Here is a 17,133-nt window from a genome sequence, read left to right as displayed (position 1 = left end):
TTTGAAACCTTTGAGTGGGATCTCAATTTCACAAACATGGAATTTGTGTTTAGCAAATTCAAGATAGAAGAGTTTGTAGAATTGGAGCTGCATGTGGTTATGTTAGTAAGTTATACAAGAAGTAGCTTTAGCCTTAGGGTTTAAATCTATTGTAAACTTTCATTCTATCATAGTGGATTTTTTTATCTACAAGATAGCTAGATTAAATTCTCCCCAGGTTTTTTTACCTGAAAACTGTTGATTTTATTAGTTTTTTTGGGTCATCATATTATTGTCTTCATTACTTTCTGCACTAAGTAATATGTTTGCATGTGTTTAACTTAGATCTCATAATTAACTTAAGTAACTACTTGGCTAATTCATTAGGTTAAACTAATATGTTTTAAAGGGGTCTAAACAGAACAAACAATATTGATGAAAGAAGTTCGTCCATTTAGTATCTTTTTTTATTACTTAAAAAAAAAAAAAACTAATTTTGATTTTTTTTTATATAGAAAAATGTGAGACAAAATTTCTTTTGTGGGAAGAGGTGAAGCATGTTAGAGTCTAACATTTATAGTAGTTATAACATTTTCCTTCTTCTTGGAGTTGAAAGTTTAAACCAGTTGGAGTGTCTTCTATGTAGTACATATAAGATAATATATTATTTAACAAGCATTTCTACAATATAGTCTTGTACACCATACCAATTACATAATTTAAAGAGCATACAAATGGAGTAGAAATTATTGTCAGTTTATTGTTTGGAGACAGCCCGATGCAAACAGATAGTTCATAATTTGAGCATAGTTCGTGTCTACTTCTTGAGGAAATTCTTGAACCAACGGGCAGAATGCTTAGGGTATCTTTTATTCCCATTTTCGTAGTCTACATAGTTAATTCCGAATCGAACTGTGTAACCTGAGGCCCACTCAAAATTGTCCAACAATGACCATGCAAAGTATCCCTTAACATTTACGCCATCCCTAAATATACCAAAGAATGAAGTGAAATGTAGTTACAATTCTATAAGAGAGAGAGAGAGAGAGAGAGAGAGAGAGAGAGAGCACTTAGAGAGAGAGAGAGAGAGAGAGAGAGAGAGAGAGAGAGAGAGAGCACTTACTTGATAGCCCTAAGAAGAAACCGAAGATGTTTATCGTAATAATCAATTCTTTGGTTGTCAATAAGGGCTTCCTTGAGTGACAAGGTGGCATTACTGAACTCATCAATTCCTACAAATATAGTTAGTGGAATTTAGCTTCAAATGGACGTGTAATAACTAGCAATAGTGTTCCAATTTTACATGACCTTATGAGATAATAAACGAAAAATGAAGTTAGAGGAAATCACCATTCTCGGTAATGTAAATTAGTGGATTGTGGTACTTGCTCTTTATGTAGAGCAGAAGATCTTGAAATCCTCTTGGATAAACATGGAGCCAACTTGAAGCAGCCTGCAATTATTTAGGCATATTAACCTTAGGCCCAAACACAATGTTTTTATCTTTAATTGCAAGATAAAAAAAAAAAATAAAAAAAAAAAATAAAAAAAAATTAAGATATTCATTATGTCAATGATATGACATCACATATTTATTACCATATCAATTTAAAAAAATAATCATAAATTTGATAGTAGCTTGACTATATCCTTTATGAAATTTCTGAAAGGCTGACCCATTGATGGTAGCTTTACTATTTTCTTTACAGTTTTTCACAATATAGTTAAGTTTTTTTTTTTTTCATCTAACTACTAGAATAAATATGTTGACATGTACTTAGCTAGCTAGTACATACCGGTGCACCAATGAGGATCCCATTCCGTGAAGCTGCAAAGACAAAAAAAAAGAAAAAGAAAAAAAGAACGGTCTAGTTATTATTACCATATTCGATACATAAGAAACTCATAAGCATGGCTTCAGGTGTTGAATTTGTACTTACTAGTAAGATTAGCTTTAGAATCTGTCGTGTAACTTGCTTTATCACCAGTTACTTGAGGGGCATAAGCTGCATAATTAGCAGTATAGTAGTTTATTCCTAGAAAATCAAATGACCCCTTTAACAGTTTGGATTGCTCTTTGGTGAACTTGGGCAATCTATCTTTAACGAGAGATCTCATGCTATGTGGATAGTCACCATTTATCAATGGGTCCAAAAACCTGCAATAACAAAGAAAATTTTTAACTTTATGCATATTATTAATCTATTAAATTTTTACATACTTAAGTTGAACAAATTTTAAAGAAAGCCGCCGAAAAGGTGGTGTGATTTAATTTGAAAGCGACAACTTCATCTTAATGCATGACCAAAAAGAAAATTATAAAAAATAGTGTGTTTGGATGCATTTCCGTGATTGGATTATTGCTTATTTGCTAAAGGTAAATAAAAGAGATGAATGCATTTTATTGTGAAAGTTCAAGATGCGGGCTGGTATATATATGCTAAATACTTAATGAAAAATATTTGAATGAAATTTCCTATATCTGATAAAATTAAACTATTTAATAGTTTTTACATTTAGAATCTAATTAGATTTGGACTTTTCGATTTTTACATTTAATAATTCTCTTGGCACAAAATTAAAAATTAAATAAGACATGTAGCGCAAAATTGAGAATTCAGTTAAATCTAATTGGATTTTCTCTAAATTTTGAATATATATATATATATATATACACACACACACATACTTATGAATAATAACTTATTTTAGCATTTTAAAAAATTCAAGACTTTATCCTTTTTTTTTATTAAAAAAACATATATATAGGCGCTACCTATACCCAAGCAAAATTTCCGACTATTGTCCCTGACTTCAATATATAATTAATCATTGGGAGATCTACTTTTGATTTTGCTTTCATTTTGGTTGAGAAATTTTGTGATATGGGTATGATTAACAAATTGTACCCATTAACTAAGTTTTTCAAAAGATAGAGTCTAAATCTTTTATCTCAATTTCCCAGCTCTACTATATGCTCTACAAATAAAAACTTGCCACTTGTAAAAACTAATTTTCTGCCCTTTTTTATTCAAGTTTCCTAAAATAAATAAATAAATAATCATATACTCATTGACCAGTCAACATCACTTGTCCACCACTACCAAATCGCCAACGTAATCAACGGCAAACATGGCCACCAAATCCACCTAGAGCAATTTGTGGTACACCGGAAAAAAAAAATAATAATAAATAATAATAATTAATTACACCAAAATTTCCAAATAGCCAAAGCAGTATCACACATTCGTAATGGTTACAGAGTAGACAAACAACGCTGAAGCTAGAAATTTTCAATTTGGCCCCAACTTAATTCAAACAACTTCTCATAACTTCTAAGCATAAATGAAACCCAACTGATCACCTATTCGGCTACTCCCATCTCTATATTCATCAAAAACCCCCAATAACAAAATAATTTCAAGCAATCGAACTATAATTTCTAACCAAAATTGATCTTTGTAAATCAAGTTCAAAAATTAAGTCACGGGCATCTAAATTTTCTCAATGTAATAATGCCTCTCAATCTGTAATCTAAAATAGCACTTTCACTCTGTTTCCTCTACTCAGTTTTCACTATAACCAAATAGTATGGCTATGACTGGCGGTGTTAATGACTTTGGCGATCTTTTGCCAGTGTCATCGGCCAAGGTTGATAGCGGTGGCTGGTAAGGATGTGTTATGCTTTCTTTTTAAAAAATTTTATTCATTTTTAAAAACTTATAAAAAAATTATTAGTGAAGCATAAAGGGAAACCGGGAGAGTGAGGTTGAAGATTTGGACTCCAAACTACAAGGGTTAAATTATAAAATGTAAAATAAAATCCATAAAGCAAAACTTACCATCCCAACATGAAATCAAGAGCACGTAGCGCAGCATCCTGATCTTTCTTTGCATCAGAGAATGGCACAAACCAGTGACTCACAAGTGTTATCCCTATCACTCCTTTCTGCTCTGCCTGCATGGTGAACATTTTTTTACACTAAAAGCTTATGCATGGGATTTTGTATATTTATCTAAGTTAAAGTTCACTACAATTGTTCAAATCAGTTTCAGAAATTGCTATGCAGATGGTCTTGTATCATCTATAAACCAAGTTTAACCAAAAATTATAAATTTGACATAGTTACAGGGAAGGGGAATTTAAATACTAAATGTCTCCATTTGAGACACTAGGAGATATAAGATGAGCTACATGGCTCTTGGCATATATTTAGTATCAATTAGCGTAACTTGAAAATATTTGGTTTTAATATGTTAAAGTTTTGTAAGTCGAACCTGATATTTTTTCTTGTACACTTCAACAGCGGCTGCATGAGCAAGTAACTCGTTGTGTGACACCAAATATGGCTCTGTCCCTGAATTCCCACCAGTACAATTTAGATTTAGCCAAGCAGAGCATCGACCTGGCGCAAACGATCCTCCTACATAACCACCACTGCTATAGCTGAATGGCTCATTTAGTGTGATCCAATGCTTTACCCGATCACCAAATTCCTTGAACAAAAGTTCCGCATAGTCCCGAAAATCATCACTGATTATTAGATGCATAAATGTTAGATTAACATTTTGGGGGGCAAATGGTGACTTACTAATTTTATCATAGTATTGAGTTTGAACTTGTCTCTCCACTCTACATCCCATTATTTTTATTTTAAAAAAAAAAAAAAAAAAAACTCATATATTAGGCTCCACCAATGAATTGTGCCCCAATTATTAAGGGGACTTGAAATCAATATATGAAATATTAGAATAATGGATAAATTTAAAATTTTAAGGTGTTGACAGAAATGGTAGGTTATCACAATATTGATGTCCTCAATGGCTCAATCTTTTGTTTTTATTTTTAATCCAAAAATGGTACTAGTATAAATAATTATATATGATATGGTTATTATATGTAAAATGTCTATAATCAGATGGAGAAGAGGGGTGGATTATTGCGTGAATTATTCTTTTTTTGGGGGGGGGGGGGGGGGGGGGTTGTAATTTGTTGGCGAATCATTCACTTACACAATATGTGGACTTCGGAAACCACCATACTCATCTTCTAAGGCTTGGGGAAGATCCCAATGGAACATTGTTACAAAGGGCTTTATACCTACATTCAGTAATAGAAAAATAAAGTGTGCATTATAAAAAGTTATATAAGTTGATGATATTTTGGAATTTTTATATTGATTCTTGACCTTTGCTCAGCAGCCTATTGATGAGCTTGTTGTAATACTCGATTCCTTCCTGATTCACACCGGCACTTAGTTTTCCTTCTGAAGTTAGTCCCAAAAATGAGATTGTTAGGAACATAATGTAGTCACAAAACAATAGTCAATCCACTCCAACCTAATATGTGTACTTGATGGTACCCATTTTTACGTCCTTTTCATTTTATGGATATAAACTTTTACAGTTTATGAAAAGGATAATCTTACTTGGCAGTACTCGAGACCATGAAATTGAGAATCTGTATGCATCTAAATTCATCTTTTTCATAATCCGAACATCTTTCTGCAATGTATAATCACAACGTATATAAATTGTTAGAAAATTCTGAAATATAAATTTCTTATATTGTGATTATCTTGTATTTGGTTAGGCATGCTACGTATTTTAAAAAAAAGCATATGACAAACATAATCAGGCCCTAAAAATGTAGAAAAGCCAAAACACAAAAACTAACAGCTAATTAGGAGCTAATATATATATATAATTTAGTAGTGAAGCTAGGATTTTAGGTCGGGACCAAGATTTAAAGACCATATTTTTTATAAAAAAAAACCTAAAAAGAAAAAAAAAAAAAAAGCAAGCAAACAAACAAACGTAAATAACTATAAGTTGCTACAAGACTCTTGGCAATTAGTTGCTATTAATATGAGTTGTTTTCCTTCCAATTTTATTATGAATGCGAATTTTATTATGAACACGAAACAACATATATACCTTGTAGTAATGAAATTGATCGTTAGCTACATCTCCACTGCTTCCATCCTTTATTCGTTCTGCAATTTCATTGTAAGTTAATATTGTGTTTACAAAACACTAACTATCGCATACTCTTAGTACGATGATCACTCTACAAGTATAAGTAGTTGTGGTGCACAGGGAGTAAGGGCTGAGATTCAAGTATAAGTACTTATGGTACACGGAGAGTAAGGACCAGGGTTCAAGTCTTTAAGAATATGGTTCACACATATATATACACTTAGATTAGGCTAGAGTAGAATTTTTATCTTAAAAAAAAAAAAAACAAAAACAAAAACACCAAAGGATTGCTTTATTTATTTATTACCATTAAAAAACTGGTAATATACAACTTAAGCCATGAGAAAAATGGAACTTGTACTTAAGCCTCACATCCATAACATATAAAACTTATTTCTATTTTGGGGTTCCGTTATGGAAGAAAGGATCCTTTACGTGAAGTTTAGGAATGTGAAGTTTTACCGTTTACGCTGTTGTTGTTATTTCTTTATTTACTTATTTATTTATTTTAAAAAAAAAACAATTGGGGATAAGTATCCTCAAACTCAGTCATAGATCTGGATAAAACAAAATAAATGGAGTAGATATTGTTGGGTCAACAATATTTAAATAAATATTATTAATATTATCTTGATATTTATTTTAACTTATTAATAATGATGCAAAATCTAAATAACTTACTGTTAAAATTTTTAAATATACCTTTATTAATAATGTAGAAAAATCTAACAATTATAAAATATTCGGCAACAAAAATACATTTGGAGACCCGGGGTAGTATGTCTTTGGTGACGAGATAGGTACATTCTTTGACCAAAAAAAAAAATTACATTACTCTAGGCATATTGTTTGTTGTAGTTACGGGTGTTTACCAAACTTCTCAAACTGTATGATCTCCTCCAAATTGACCAAAACCACCGACAAATTGGAGTAACCACACCGCATTGCAAGTGGCAGCAAACATATTTGTTTCATGTTAAAAATAATTTTGTTTGGGTTAAATACAAAATTAAAAGTTCAAAACCCAGTCCCATTCACTTCTCCGTCTCATTTTCGCTGTCAATTTTCTCTTCTGATACCATTTTAAAAATAATCTTTAAAAATCTATAAAATTGTATAGACTATTCTTTTACTCAAAATTTAAATAACATGATAATTTGTACATTGAGAAATTTATATATATAAATTAATCATAAAATTAACGAAATGGAGACGCCTTGAAATAATTATTTCTAGAATTGAATTTTATCATAATATTTCATTCGTAATTCATACTTTTAAGCAGGAGCAAACCTAGGATTTTAAGCTAGGAGGGGCCTAAGTATAGGGGGAAAAAAAAACCAAATAGGTATTCATATAATATTAACAAACTATCAACCCAGATAAATAAACAAAATCATTATTTTTTAATACATTAAGATGCAATCATTTTCCAACAACGACAAAAAAAAAATAAAAAAATCCATAAAATAATATTGTTTCTTAAAAGCATTAGCTATTGCAAAAAAATATATATTTTCACAAACCAAAAATTACTTTTTCTACTTTAATATGGCATTTGAAATGTCTTGTATAGTAGTGTTTTTGGTATTTGATATTCTACACACTAAATATTTTGCATTTAGAACACTTGATACTAGTGCTCTAATACTAGGTTGACTAGGATTTTTATTTTTTATTTTAAAGTTTTCTTTTTGTTAAGTTCTTGAGTTGAGTAGTTGCTAATTAGGTTAGGCTAATTAAAAGAAAGGACGTCTAAGTTTTGAAAGAGGGAAGCACAACTCTATAAAATAAAATAAAAAATTCTTTTTTTTCTTTGGGCCGGGGGCCCAAATTTTTTTTTTTTTTTTCTTTTTTTCTCTAGGCCACCCTGGATACGTCCCTACTTTTAAGTTTCATATCGTTGGGGAGAGAGAGAGAGATAAAAAGAAGAGACTTGGATGTTTTGAAAGAGGAAAGCGCAACTCTATAAAAAATAAATAAATAAATAAAAATAAATAAATAAATAAATAATTTCTTTGGGTAGGGAGCCCAATGTTTTTTTTTCTTTTTTTTTTCTGGGCCGGGGGGGGGGGGGTGTGGGCCTTGGTACGTCTTTACTTTTAAGTTTCAAATCGTTGGAGAGAGAGAGAGAGAGAGAAGAGACCTGGATGTTCATGAGTGTAGGTGTCCCATATACTTGGTCCTCTACCATCTTCTTTTGCTGCGCCTTCGTACTGGAAATTTGAAAGAACACACATGTGATTATAATAATATTCATCATATGCTTGACATCCCAAGCCATTTGAAAAAAAAAAAAAAAAAGTATGATACAAATTAACATAGAGAAAACTTTGACTTAGTTACCTGATAAGCCGCTTGCTGCTGTCCCAAAAATAAAGCCTTTGGGAAAACTGGTACGGTTGAATCTAGCAGACTCATGGCTTGATGAAACAGTAATGAAATTAGTCAATAAGCCAAGAAGAACTAGGAGGCCTGAGATTGGATAGCCTTGTGATGCCATAATTGATTTTGGTTTTTTTTTTCCTCGTCGCACCAGGTTTTTTTTTTATAGAGGAGCACTACATGATCTAATTTATTTAGGAAGGATAAATAATGGAATTGGATGGATAATATGTTAGTGATCATAGCTATTTTCCAGCTGATTGTTTATCGTTTATGGAAAAATGGAAAACTTTATGTCTATTTTAAAAGAAGAATCTATTTTTTTCCTATTTTATTTAGAAACGCTTTTAAAACATCTACATCAAATTATCTATTTTAAACTCTATTTCATTAAATTATCAATTTTATATCTATTTTAGATTTTTAGCATAAAAACCCATTTTTCTATTTTATTTAATCATTTTTTTCAAAACACCCATATCAAATTATCAATTCTAAATTCCATTTCTTCAAAATATAAATTTCATGTCTATTTTAGTATAACTACCTATTTTTTCTATTCTATTTTAGTATGGCTACCTATCAATATTAATTTTTATAATTGTCTCACTCTCTTCATACTCTGTCGCTTCAAACTCTATTTAGATAAAATTGGGATTAAAAGGTGTCGATAGCGTATTTTATCCAACCTTAATCAATGTGTCAGAAATGCTGATTTAGACCCTAAAAATGTGAAAATCGCATTTTTAAAACCAAAAATAGAGAACCACATGAAAAAGGTCATGTTTATCCTCATCAAATGTCAAAACAAACCATCCAAGATTTTAAACTCCCAAACTTGCCCTTTTTGACTTTTTGATCCAACCAACTTATTGAGATACTCAACCATCTTAAATATCATGAAAGTTCTTTTGAAACGACAATTCACCGGCCAAAATCAAATTTAAAATGGATAAAATATATTGAAATTACCAAAATCCTAATTAAATATAGGCGAAAATACACTTTTAATCTCTACATTTTGGGAAAATTCTCATTTTGGTGCCTAAATCGATTTTGCTACAAAAGTAATCCCTAAAAAAAGAAAATTCATTCTATTTTAGCTCCTACCGTCAACCCATTAACAGAAACCTCCTACATGACAGATGGAGTGCCCTGCTTGCTGATATGGCCAACGTGGCCATTAAAATATTATTAAAAAATTATCTGGCATTTTTTAAATAACATGTCAGAAAATTTTTAAAATAAATTAAATTAAAAAAAAAAACCTGGAGTTAAATTTAATTAAAAATTTTAATTAAAAAAAATTCTTAATGTTCTTCATGTTCTTTAACTTGTTCTTCAATTTACAACTTATTCTTCATATTGTTTCCAAATTAAACCTAACAACCAAGAGCTCAAACCCATCACAAGAACACAAACCCAGCAACCCAAAAACTCAAGCCCAAATCACTAGAACTTAAATGAAAACAAGAAGAAAAAAATTAAATCAAGGGATAATTACACTCTACCCACCTGTAGTTTGCCTCTAATTTGATGTGCCTACCCGTGGTTTAAATTTTGACACTTTACCCACCTGTGATTCCCACAATTACTCTGTCGTAACCCATCTCTCCCTCAGCCGTTACTCTAACACAAAATATGTATAAAAAAAAATAAAAAAAAAAGGCCAAACAGATCAAAACACACTCACTCCCAAAACTCACTCACTCCCATCCAACCCAACTTGCTCACCAAACGAAGATCCTACACAAGGCAACGCGCTTCGCTTGAGACTCTAGACCGAGAACCATCTGGGCTTTAACCGTGCAAGTAACCCGAGGAAGAAGGAGCTTTGATTCTAGGTTCTTCTATTGCTTAGGTGAGTTCATTGTGCAATAATTATATTTTTGATTTTTTGTATTTGATCTGTTTGTTTTCTCTTGATTCTGGGTTCATCTATTGCTTGGGTGAGCTTTAAGTTTTGGTTTTTTACTTTCATATGCTCTGTTCATCTGATTTTTTGAAACCTAGGGTTTTATTATTATTTTTTTTCCCGAAATTGGGTTGTTGCAAGGACGATTTAAATGCAAATCTTTTTTTTTTTTTTTTTGTATTCATCAATGTGGGGCTGCTGGACCCTTCCTTCATCAATATGGGGCTGCATGAACCTAGGTCTCTTTATCTTGTACTTGTACTTGTACTTTAACTTGTTTTAGTTGAGATTATCCTTCCTTCTAAGAGGTAATGATGCAGGTTACATACCACTTTCATATATAGTGACTAGAAGATCCTTTTGAGCATGATTAATTGAGGGATTGAGAAGAACATAAATAGGACTTTCATTGATATCCATCAACTGTTACAAAAGAAAGTTTGTCACAATTAACTAACATTTGAAACAACATCTTAATTAGTTAATAGGAGTCTATAATAGTATTGTATTAGAAGCAAAAATTCTATATGTTACAAGTTTGACTTCAAGTAGCTTTGCTTTGATGTATTATCATAAATTGATCTCAGAGGTTACCAAAGATGGAGATTTGGTACTCTTGCAGACTAGCTATCACACTCTTTTGGTTGAGTTTTAATTGTACTGATGGTACTTCAAAAGTCTCTATTTTATTTGGCTAATCATGGTACTTGGGTTTTTATTCATTTAGCTTCCCCTGTCATATACAACTATGTTCTTCTGTTACCTAGTAAGATTCCAACCATCAATACTATAAACACAACCATTTTCATGCTCAATTTCACAATTATGAGTAATTGACAAAAAGTAGTGGGTCAAGTTAATAGGTGGGCAAAAAGTGTCCACTAGCACAAGTTAACAAACTGCGAAATTTGACATAGATTCAGTCACTTTGTGTTTAAATAATAATGGAGCCAATAACTTTTAGGTCAACTGACACTTTTTGGTATTTTTAACATAGATATCTAGAACTCAAATTATGTTTATAATTGATTTATATAAAAATTAATAATAACTTGTCACTTTAGCAAACTGGGGAAAAAAATTGTGTTTATAATATTATCATTAAAACATAGGCAAAGATCTAAATGAATAGTACAGTTTTATGAGACACTTTACATTGGCAGGAATGCATTTGTCCACAAGGGATTTCTTCAAGAGCCAATGCACTTGGAACCTTCAGAGGAGTAAATAGGCCAGTCAGTTCCTGTGGCTTTCCAAAACCTAGCTCTACTTACCCGATTAAGCCTTGCACTGTTTCTGTATTTCCTATCCCTAGGGCAGTAGAAATACCACTCTTTTTCTATGTCTTCATCAACTGGCAATGGCTCTACAACTAGTGGTTTCTACCGTGCTAGAGATGGTCATTTATGTACCCTTAAGAATTGTGCCCTACGAACAAGTCGAAAAGCTGGTAACTATGGAAGGAGATTCCTCGGTTGTAGTCAATTTAATGTTAGAAACAATTACATTGTTGTATTTGAATTGAATTGAATTATTAGTTATGATTAATTGTGAATTGTGAAATTAATTGTTATAATTGTAATGATCAGGTTGGTCCCAAATGTGGCTTATTTCAGTGGGTGGATAACAAAACTTGTAAGAAAGACCGTAAAAGGATAAGTATTCTTGAGAATGAACTGCAGCTTGCAAATCAGAGAGAAATGACAACTAGGGAAATGGAAGAAAGATCTAACCGGAGAGAAAGAAAAACTCATGAGCCTTATGTAGAAGTTATGGAGAAACTTAAGAGGGTTAGAGAAAGTGAGAGATTGCACAAAGTGGCACTAGTTTTATCATGGTTATTTTTCATTTTTGTAATGTTGTTGTTGTGTTTTGCCTTAGTGAACGACAATGTATGGGTGAGGAGCCTTAATCTGCCATGATGCTTGGGGGGGATGTTGAAATGTTATTAGGTAATTGAAATACAAAGTCCCTGAATGGAACAACGTGTTATGTGGAAATGTGGAAATGTTATTGGCACAAAGTGTTATGTGGAAATGCTAATGGCACAAAGTGTTATGTGGAAATGTTAATAACATGAATGGAACATGTTGGTTCAATACATACACCTGTGTCAATGCAAAATTAATTTATAGAACATGGAACATGTTTGCTGTGTCAATGCACACTTGCCCATAAATGGAACATGTTTTACACATACACATGATTTGTTGTGTGAATACATACACCTATGTAAATCCACCAAAAGCATAAGACAAGCAAAACACATAGTCTTGTGTAAATCCACCAAAAGCAAAGACAAGTACAACACAACAAAATACTTTATCCTATGTCAATGCACATTAACATTAATCAAAGAGAAGACAGTCATTGTGACTTTATGTCACATGCATACAAAATTGCCAATATTGTTTTTGGCACATCTTGTGACTTTACACATCTTCCAACCAAAACCCAACTACTAGTCCACCACACGTCAGACATACACATCTTCCAACCAAAATTGCCAATATTGTTTTTGACACTTGACCATGCTTAAGCAAACACTTTAAGCAAATACATTAAGCATGGGAACTATAACAAAAAAAGTGGTTGAAACTTTAACATCTTCCATCTTCATTTACTTCTTTTGGTGCCCTTGCCAGCTGCCTTCTTGCCCTTTCTACCAACTAGTTGAAACTTTTTTGGCCTTAATACAGTAAACTTTCTGCCTTTAAACCCCCTAGTAGCACCACCACTGCTTCCTTGACTTGGTAATCCACTAGTGCTCACAGATACACTTGGTTGCATAACCAAAATCCAACAGTTAGCAAGATGGTCCAACAATAGCAAGTAAGAGGAAAAAAATAAACAAAATAGAAGAAAGTAGAGGTGCCTGAGATGGTAAAGAATCCCATGTCTCTCTAGGGGTATGGAAACTCGGTTGTGAGGATGAAGAGAACCAGTTGGCCCTAGATCTAGTTGGAGGTTAAGTTGCTACCTTAGATCTATTGTTTGGTGCTAGTTAAGATGCAATTTGACCAAAAGCTCTATATGCAGGCTGAGATGCAGTACTTGATGGCTGAGATGCAGTTTGAGGTGTTGCAGTCTGCTTTGTTTTTGTAGATTTACTGCCTTGTACCTACAAAGAGGGTTGTACAAGTTATATACACATGAAATACTTGAGGAAATGAATATAGTTCAAAGCATGGAAATACTTACAACTTTTGATTTAGCAAGTCTATCTCTTCTCTGCCATGGAGTTTCACCAGTGATGCCTGCCTTGCACGCTCTTGCATTATGTCCTTCTTTCTAGCACTTCCCACACTTGATTGTCTTGTTCATCCTAGAAACTCTATAAGGGTTCCTTGGCTCTTCAGGATCTCTTTTTCTTTGCTTTGGTGGTTTGCCAGTTGGTTTATACACATGAGGAGCAATAGAAGCAGGTTGGTTAGTCTCAACCCACTCAGACTGGCCAAGCATTGGTTGTATTATCTCTTTGTAAGTTTAAACAAATGTCTCTTTTATGTAACAAGGATGCATATAGTCCTCCACTTTCTCCAAGTTCTTAACAATAGCAAAGATCCCATGTCCTTAACTTCTCTAATTTGTCTTGAATATTAGGACACACATTTCCAGTGTATTTTGCTATACCTTTCATCTTTTTGTATTGGTTGTTCATGAGCCTAACTATGATCCACTCCAACATTGCTAAAATTGGCTTATCCCTAGCTTCTAAGATCATGGCATTAAGAGACACTCAAGTTATTAGCTAAACAGTCACACAAAGCTCTACTACTAAAGTGAGACTTAGACCATTGTACAGGGTTGATGTCAGCAAGATACTCTCATGCCTTGACATCCAAATCCTTCAGTTCCTGCATTCTTCTCTCAAACTCCCTAATTGTTGTGGCTCCAACATATCTCCACAATGCATCCTTCAACTCCAAGCCCTTATGATCCACTTTAAAATTATTATAGATATGTTTCACACAATACTTATGCTCACAAGTTGGGAACAACATCTCAATTGCAGGTATAAGGCCCTAATTCATATGTAAAACAGATCAAGTAAATATGTTAGTTAAACATGTTGAAATGAACTGACGCATGTATTATTGAACTTTAAATATGTGGGTTAAATATGTTAGTACAATTGTAGGTCATACCTTGTGTCTATCAGTGATGAAGACCAGATTAAGTTGCTCTGGATTCCCAATGTGAAACCTGCTGCAAAAACCATACCCATGACTCTTTGTTCTCTTGCTCAACAACAGCAAATGCAACTGGGAAAATGTTATCATTTGCATCTCTAGCTATGGTAGAAAATATTTGCCCCCCAAATCTCCCTTTTAAGGGGCAGCCATCTAAACCAATGATTGGTCTACAACCTCCCAAAAAACCAAATTTTTGTGCATTATACCTGATATACATTCTCTTAAATTTGGGCTGTGCCTTTTCATCTTCCATTTCAGTTTGCAAAATAACCCTACTTCCTTTATCATTCAATCTTATCATCTCTGCATAATCCCTAAGCTTCCCATATTGCAGCTGTTCATCCCCAATAATCAAGTCAGTAGCTTTCCTTTTTGCCCTATACACCTGACTATAACTTATGTCAATTTCAAGTACTTGCTTCACATGATGTTGAACACCAACCACTTTCCAATTGGGATTTTTGTCAAACTCCTGCATAAACTTCTTTGCAACATGACTTGAAGTCACTTAGCTGTGTCTGAAGGATGTAGGGCAGGTGCACTCTGGATTGAATGTTTTTATTTGGAATGTCAACTCCTTAGATAGTTGAGATGCATAACACCTCCATCCACATTCATTTATGTCATAAACTAATATCTTCTTCTTCTCATTCAGCTTGAACTTGATATCTACTGGCTTCTTTATAGCATATTCCCTCAATGCCTCCCTAAATACCTTAGATTTCGGAAACTTCATTCCTTTCTTTAACTCTAGTTTTCTCATGTCAGTTTGGACATTAAACTCAGGTTCTTTTCCAACATTTAGTGCTGACTAATCATCACCAGACCCTACTAGACTTTCCATGTCATCTTCAAGAGGTGGGTCAATCCATTCACCCTCTTCAAGAGGTGGGTCATTGTCAGCTGCAGAAGTCCTATGTAGGGCTGCATACATAGGTAGATCCTCATGTGTAGATGGCCCATCATCTCCCTCAGAGGGCCTATGTGGGGCTGCTGCATTGACACTAACTCCATCATGTGTAGATGGCCCATCATCTACATTTCCAAATACATCATCATCAAAATCTGGCCCCTCAAACCCTTCCTCCAACCAATCAAAATCTTGTCCACCACCTCCTTCAGCATCCACATTACCTCCCTCATGCATCTCATGCACATCATCATCATTCTGACCCACCTCATGCACATCATCACCATTCTAAGGTGCCTCATGCACATCATCATCATTTGCTACTTCCTCATTACCAAATGGTTGTTCTCCTCACCACCCTCAACATATAGTGTTATCTTATCTGTAGGCCATGCAACATGAATCTCACACATATAAGCTACATCATCATCTCCATCTATAAGCCTTAACCCTTGCTTCAAATTACCTCCAAGAATAAGATAATGAAATCTACTTGTACTAATTGCCCCCACATTAGAACAAATACCTTGTATTTCAAAATAACTAAGTTTATCTAGGTCAACATTATCAATAAAAGAAGTACTACCTCCTAAATATACCAAATCTGGGTTCCACACAAACTGGCCACCATGATGAATCTCAAAATTGAATGTCAAGTTAGCCATCTGCATATAAAATATAGCAGAATAAAGTATGAGAAGGGTTGCATGTGGAAAAGTATCATGTGGTCCTGTGGTCCACACAAAGCACAACACGGAAATAGACAATATTATTAAAAGTTTTTGTTCTGTTTTTGGGAGACAAACCCATGGAAAGGGAAAGCAAAAAAGCAATAATCAATAAAATGGTTCAACAGCTCCACATTGAAAAATAGAAGCAAAAACCCAATTTCATGAGAAAGCATAGCTTAGAATTGAACCTGTCTGCATTGCCCCTTGTTTTCATTTTTATTTTTATTTTTATGACAAGCATATTCCTTTGTTGGTGACTGAAAATGGATGTAATTGGCACAAAACATATTTTTATGACAAGCATATTCCTTTTTTCACATTTGGTTTGAAAATCAGAATATATATGTTGGCACAGAACATATTCACAGTATGTAAAACATAGTAATCCTTAGGTTTAACAGAACAAAAAGCTTGTACTTTAGGAAGCAAAAACCAGTTGTTTAACAAATTCCATGATAGATCACAACTTGTACTTTAGGAAGCAAAAACCCAGTTTGATGAAATTAAAACATAGTTGTTTAACAAGCACTACCAGTTCAATCATAGCACTACAAGTTCCATGGTTAAGCAAAAACCCAATTTGGAAGAAAGAATTTTAAAACCCAATTTCAAACCCTAGATTTCAAAAATTAAAAACTAATAATCCTAATCTACCTGCAATAGCTAAACAGAGGAGCAACTATGTCTCCTTCTTCCTCGGCTCAGTTTGCATGCACTATCAAAACCCAGTTATCTTAAGCAAAGCGAAGCACATTGCATTGTCTTAGGTGATTTTGATCTACCTGCCACAGTTGAACAGAAGAGCAACTGTGTCTCCTTCTTCCTTGACTCGGTTTGCATGCACGATCAAAACCCAGTTATCTCAAGCGAAGTCCATTGTAGGATTTTAGTTTGGTGAACAAGCTGGATGGGAGTGAGTGAGTTTTTGGAATGAGTGTGTTTTGATCTATTTAGGCCTTTTTTTTTTTTTTTTACATATTCTGTGTTAGAGTAACGGCTAAGGGAGAGTTGGGTTACAACAGAGTAACGGTGGGAATC

The 17,133-nt window shown here is 33.3% G+C and overlaps 2 protein-coding genes across 2 annotated transcripts; both read right to left on the bottom strand.

Moving 5' to 3' along the window:
• Positions 1 to 699: 699 nt before the first annotated feature.
• LOC142606651 (beta-glucosidase 12-like) lies at positions 700 to 8,509 on the bottom strand. Its single transcript, XM_075777979.1, has 13 exons — positions 8,314 to 8,509; positions 8,105 to 8,185; positions 5,917 to 5,975; positions 5,409 to 5,484; positions 5,169 to 5,246; positions 4,993 to 5,080; positions 4,258 to 4,513; positions 3,822 to 3,937; positions 1,920 to 2,137; positions 1,776 to 1,807; positions 1,330 to 1,432; positions 1,103 to 1,211; positions 700 to 965 (listed from the first exon to the last, which is right to left on the bottom strand). Exons 1-13 carry the CDS (start codon positions 8,459 to 8,461, stop codon positions 797 to 799), a joined length of 1,533 nt encoding a protein of 510 aa, XP_075634094.1. The 5' UTR covers positions 8,462 to 8,509; the 3' UTR covers positions 700 to 796.
• Positions 8,510 to 14,085: 5,576 nt separating this feature from the next.
• LOC142606495 (uncharacterized) lies at positions 14,086 to 14,932 on the bottom strand. The gene is made up of 2 exons (XM_075777832.1): positions 14,465 to 14,932; positions 14,086 to 14,283 (listed from the first exon to the last, which is right to left on the bottom strand). Exons 1-2 carry the CDS (start codon positions 14,930 to 14,932, stop codon positions 14,086 to 14,088), a joined length of 666 nt encoding a protein of 221 aa, XP_075633947.1.
• Between the last annotated feature and the right edge of the window lie 2,201 nt (positions 14,933 to 17,133).

The sequence above is a fragment of the Castanea sativa genome, chromosome 8, assembly GCF_040712315.1.
Source record: "Castanea sativa cultivar Marrone di Chiusa Pesio chromosome 8, ASM4071231v1".
NCBI classification, from domain to species: Eukaryota; Viridiplantae; Streptophyta; class Magnoliopsida; order Fagales; family Fagaceae; genus Castanea; species Castanea sativa.
This window is presented reverse-complemented; position numbering and strand designations above follow the sequence as displayed.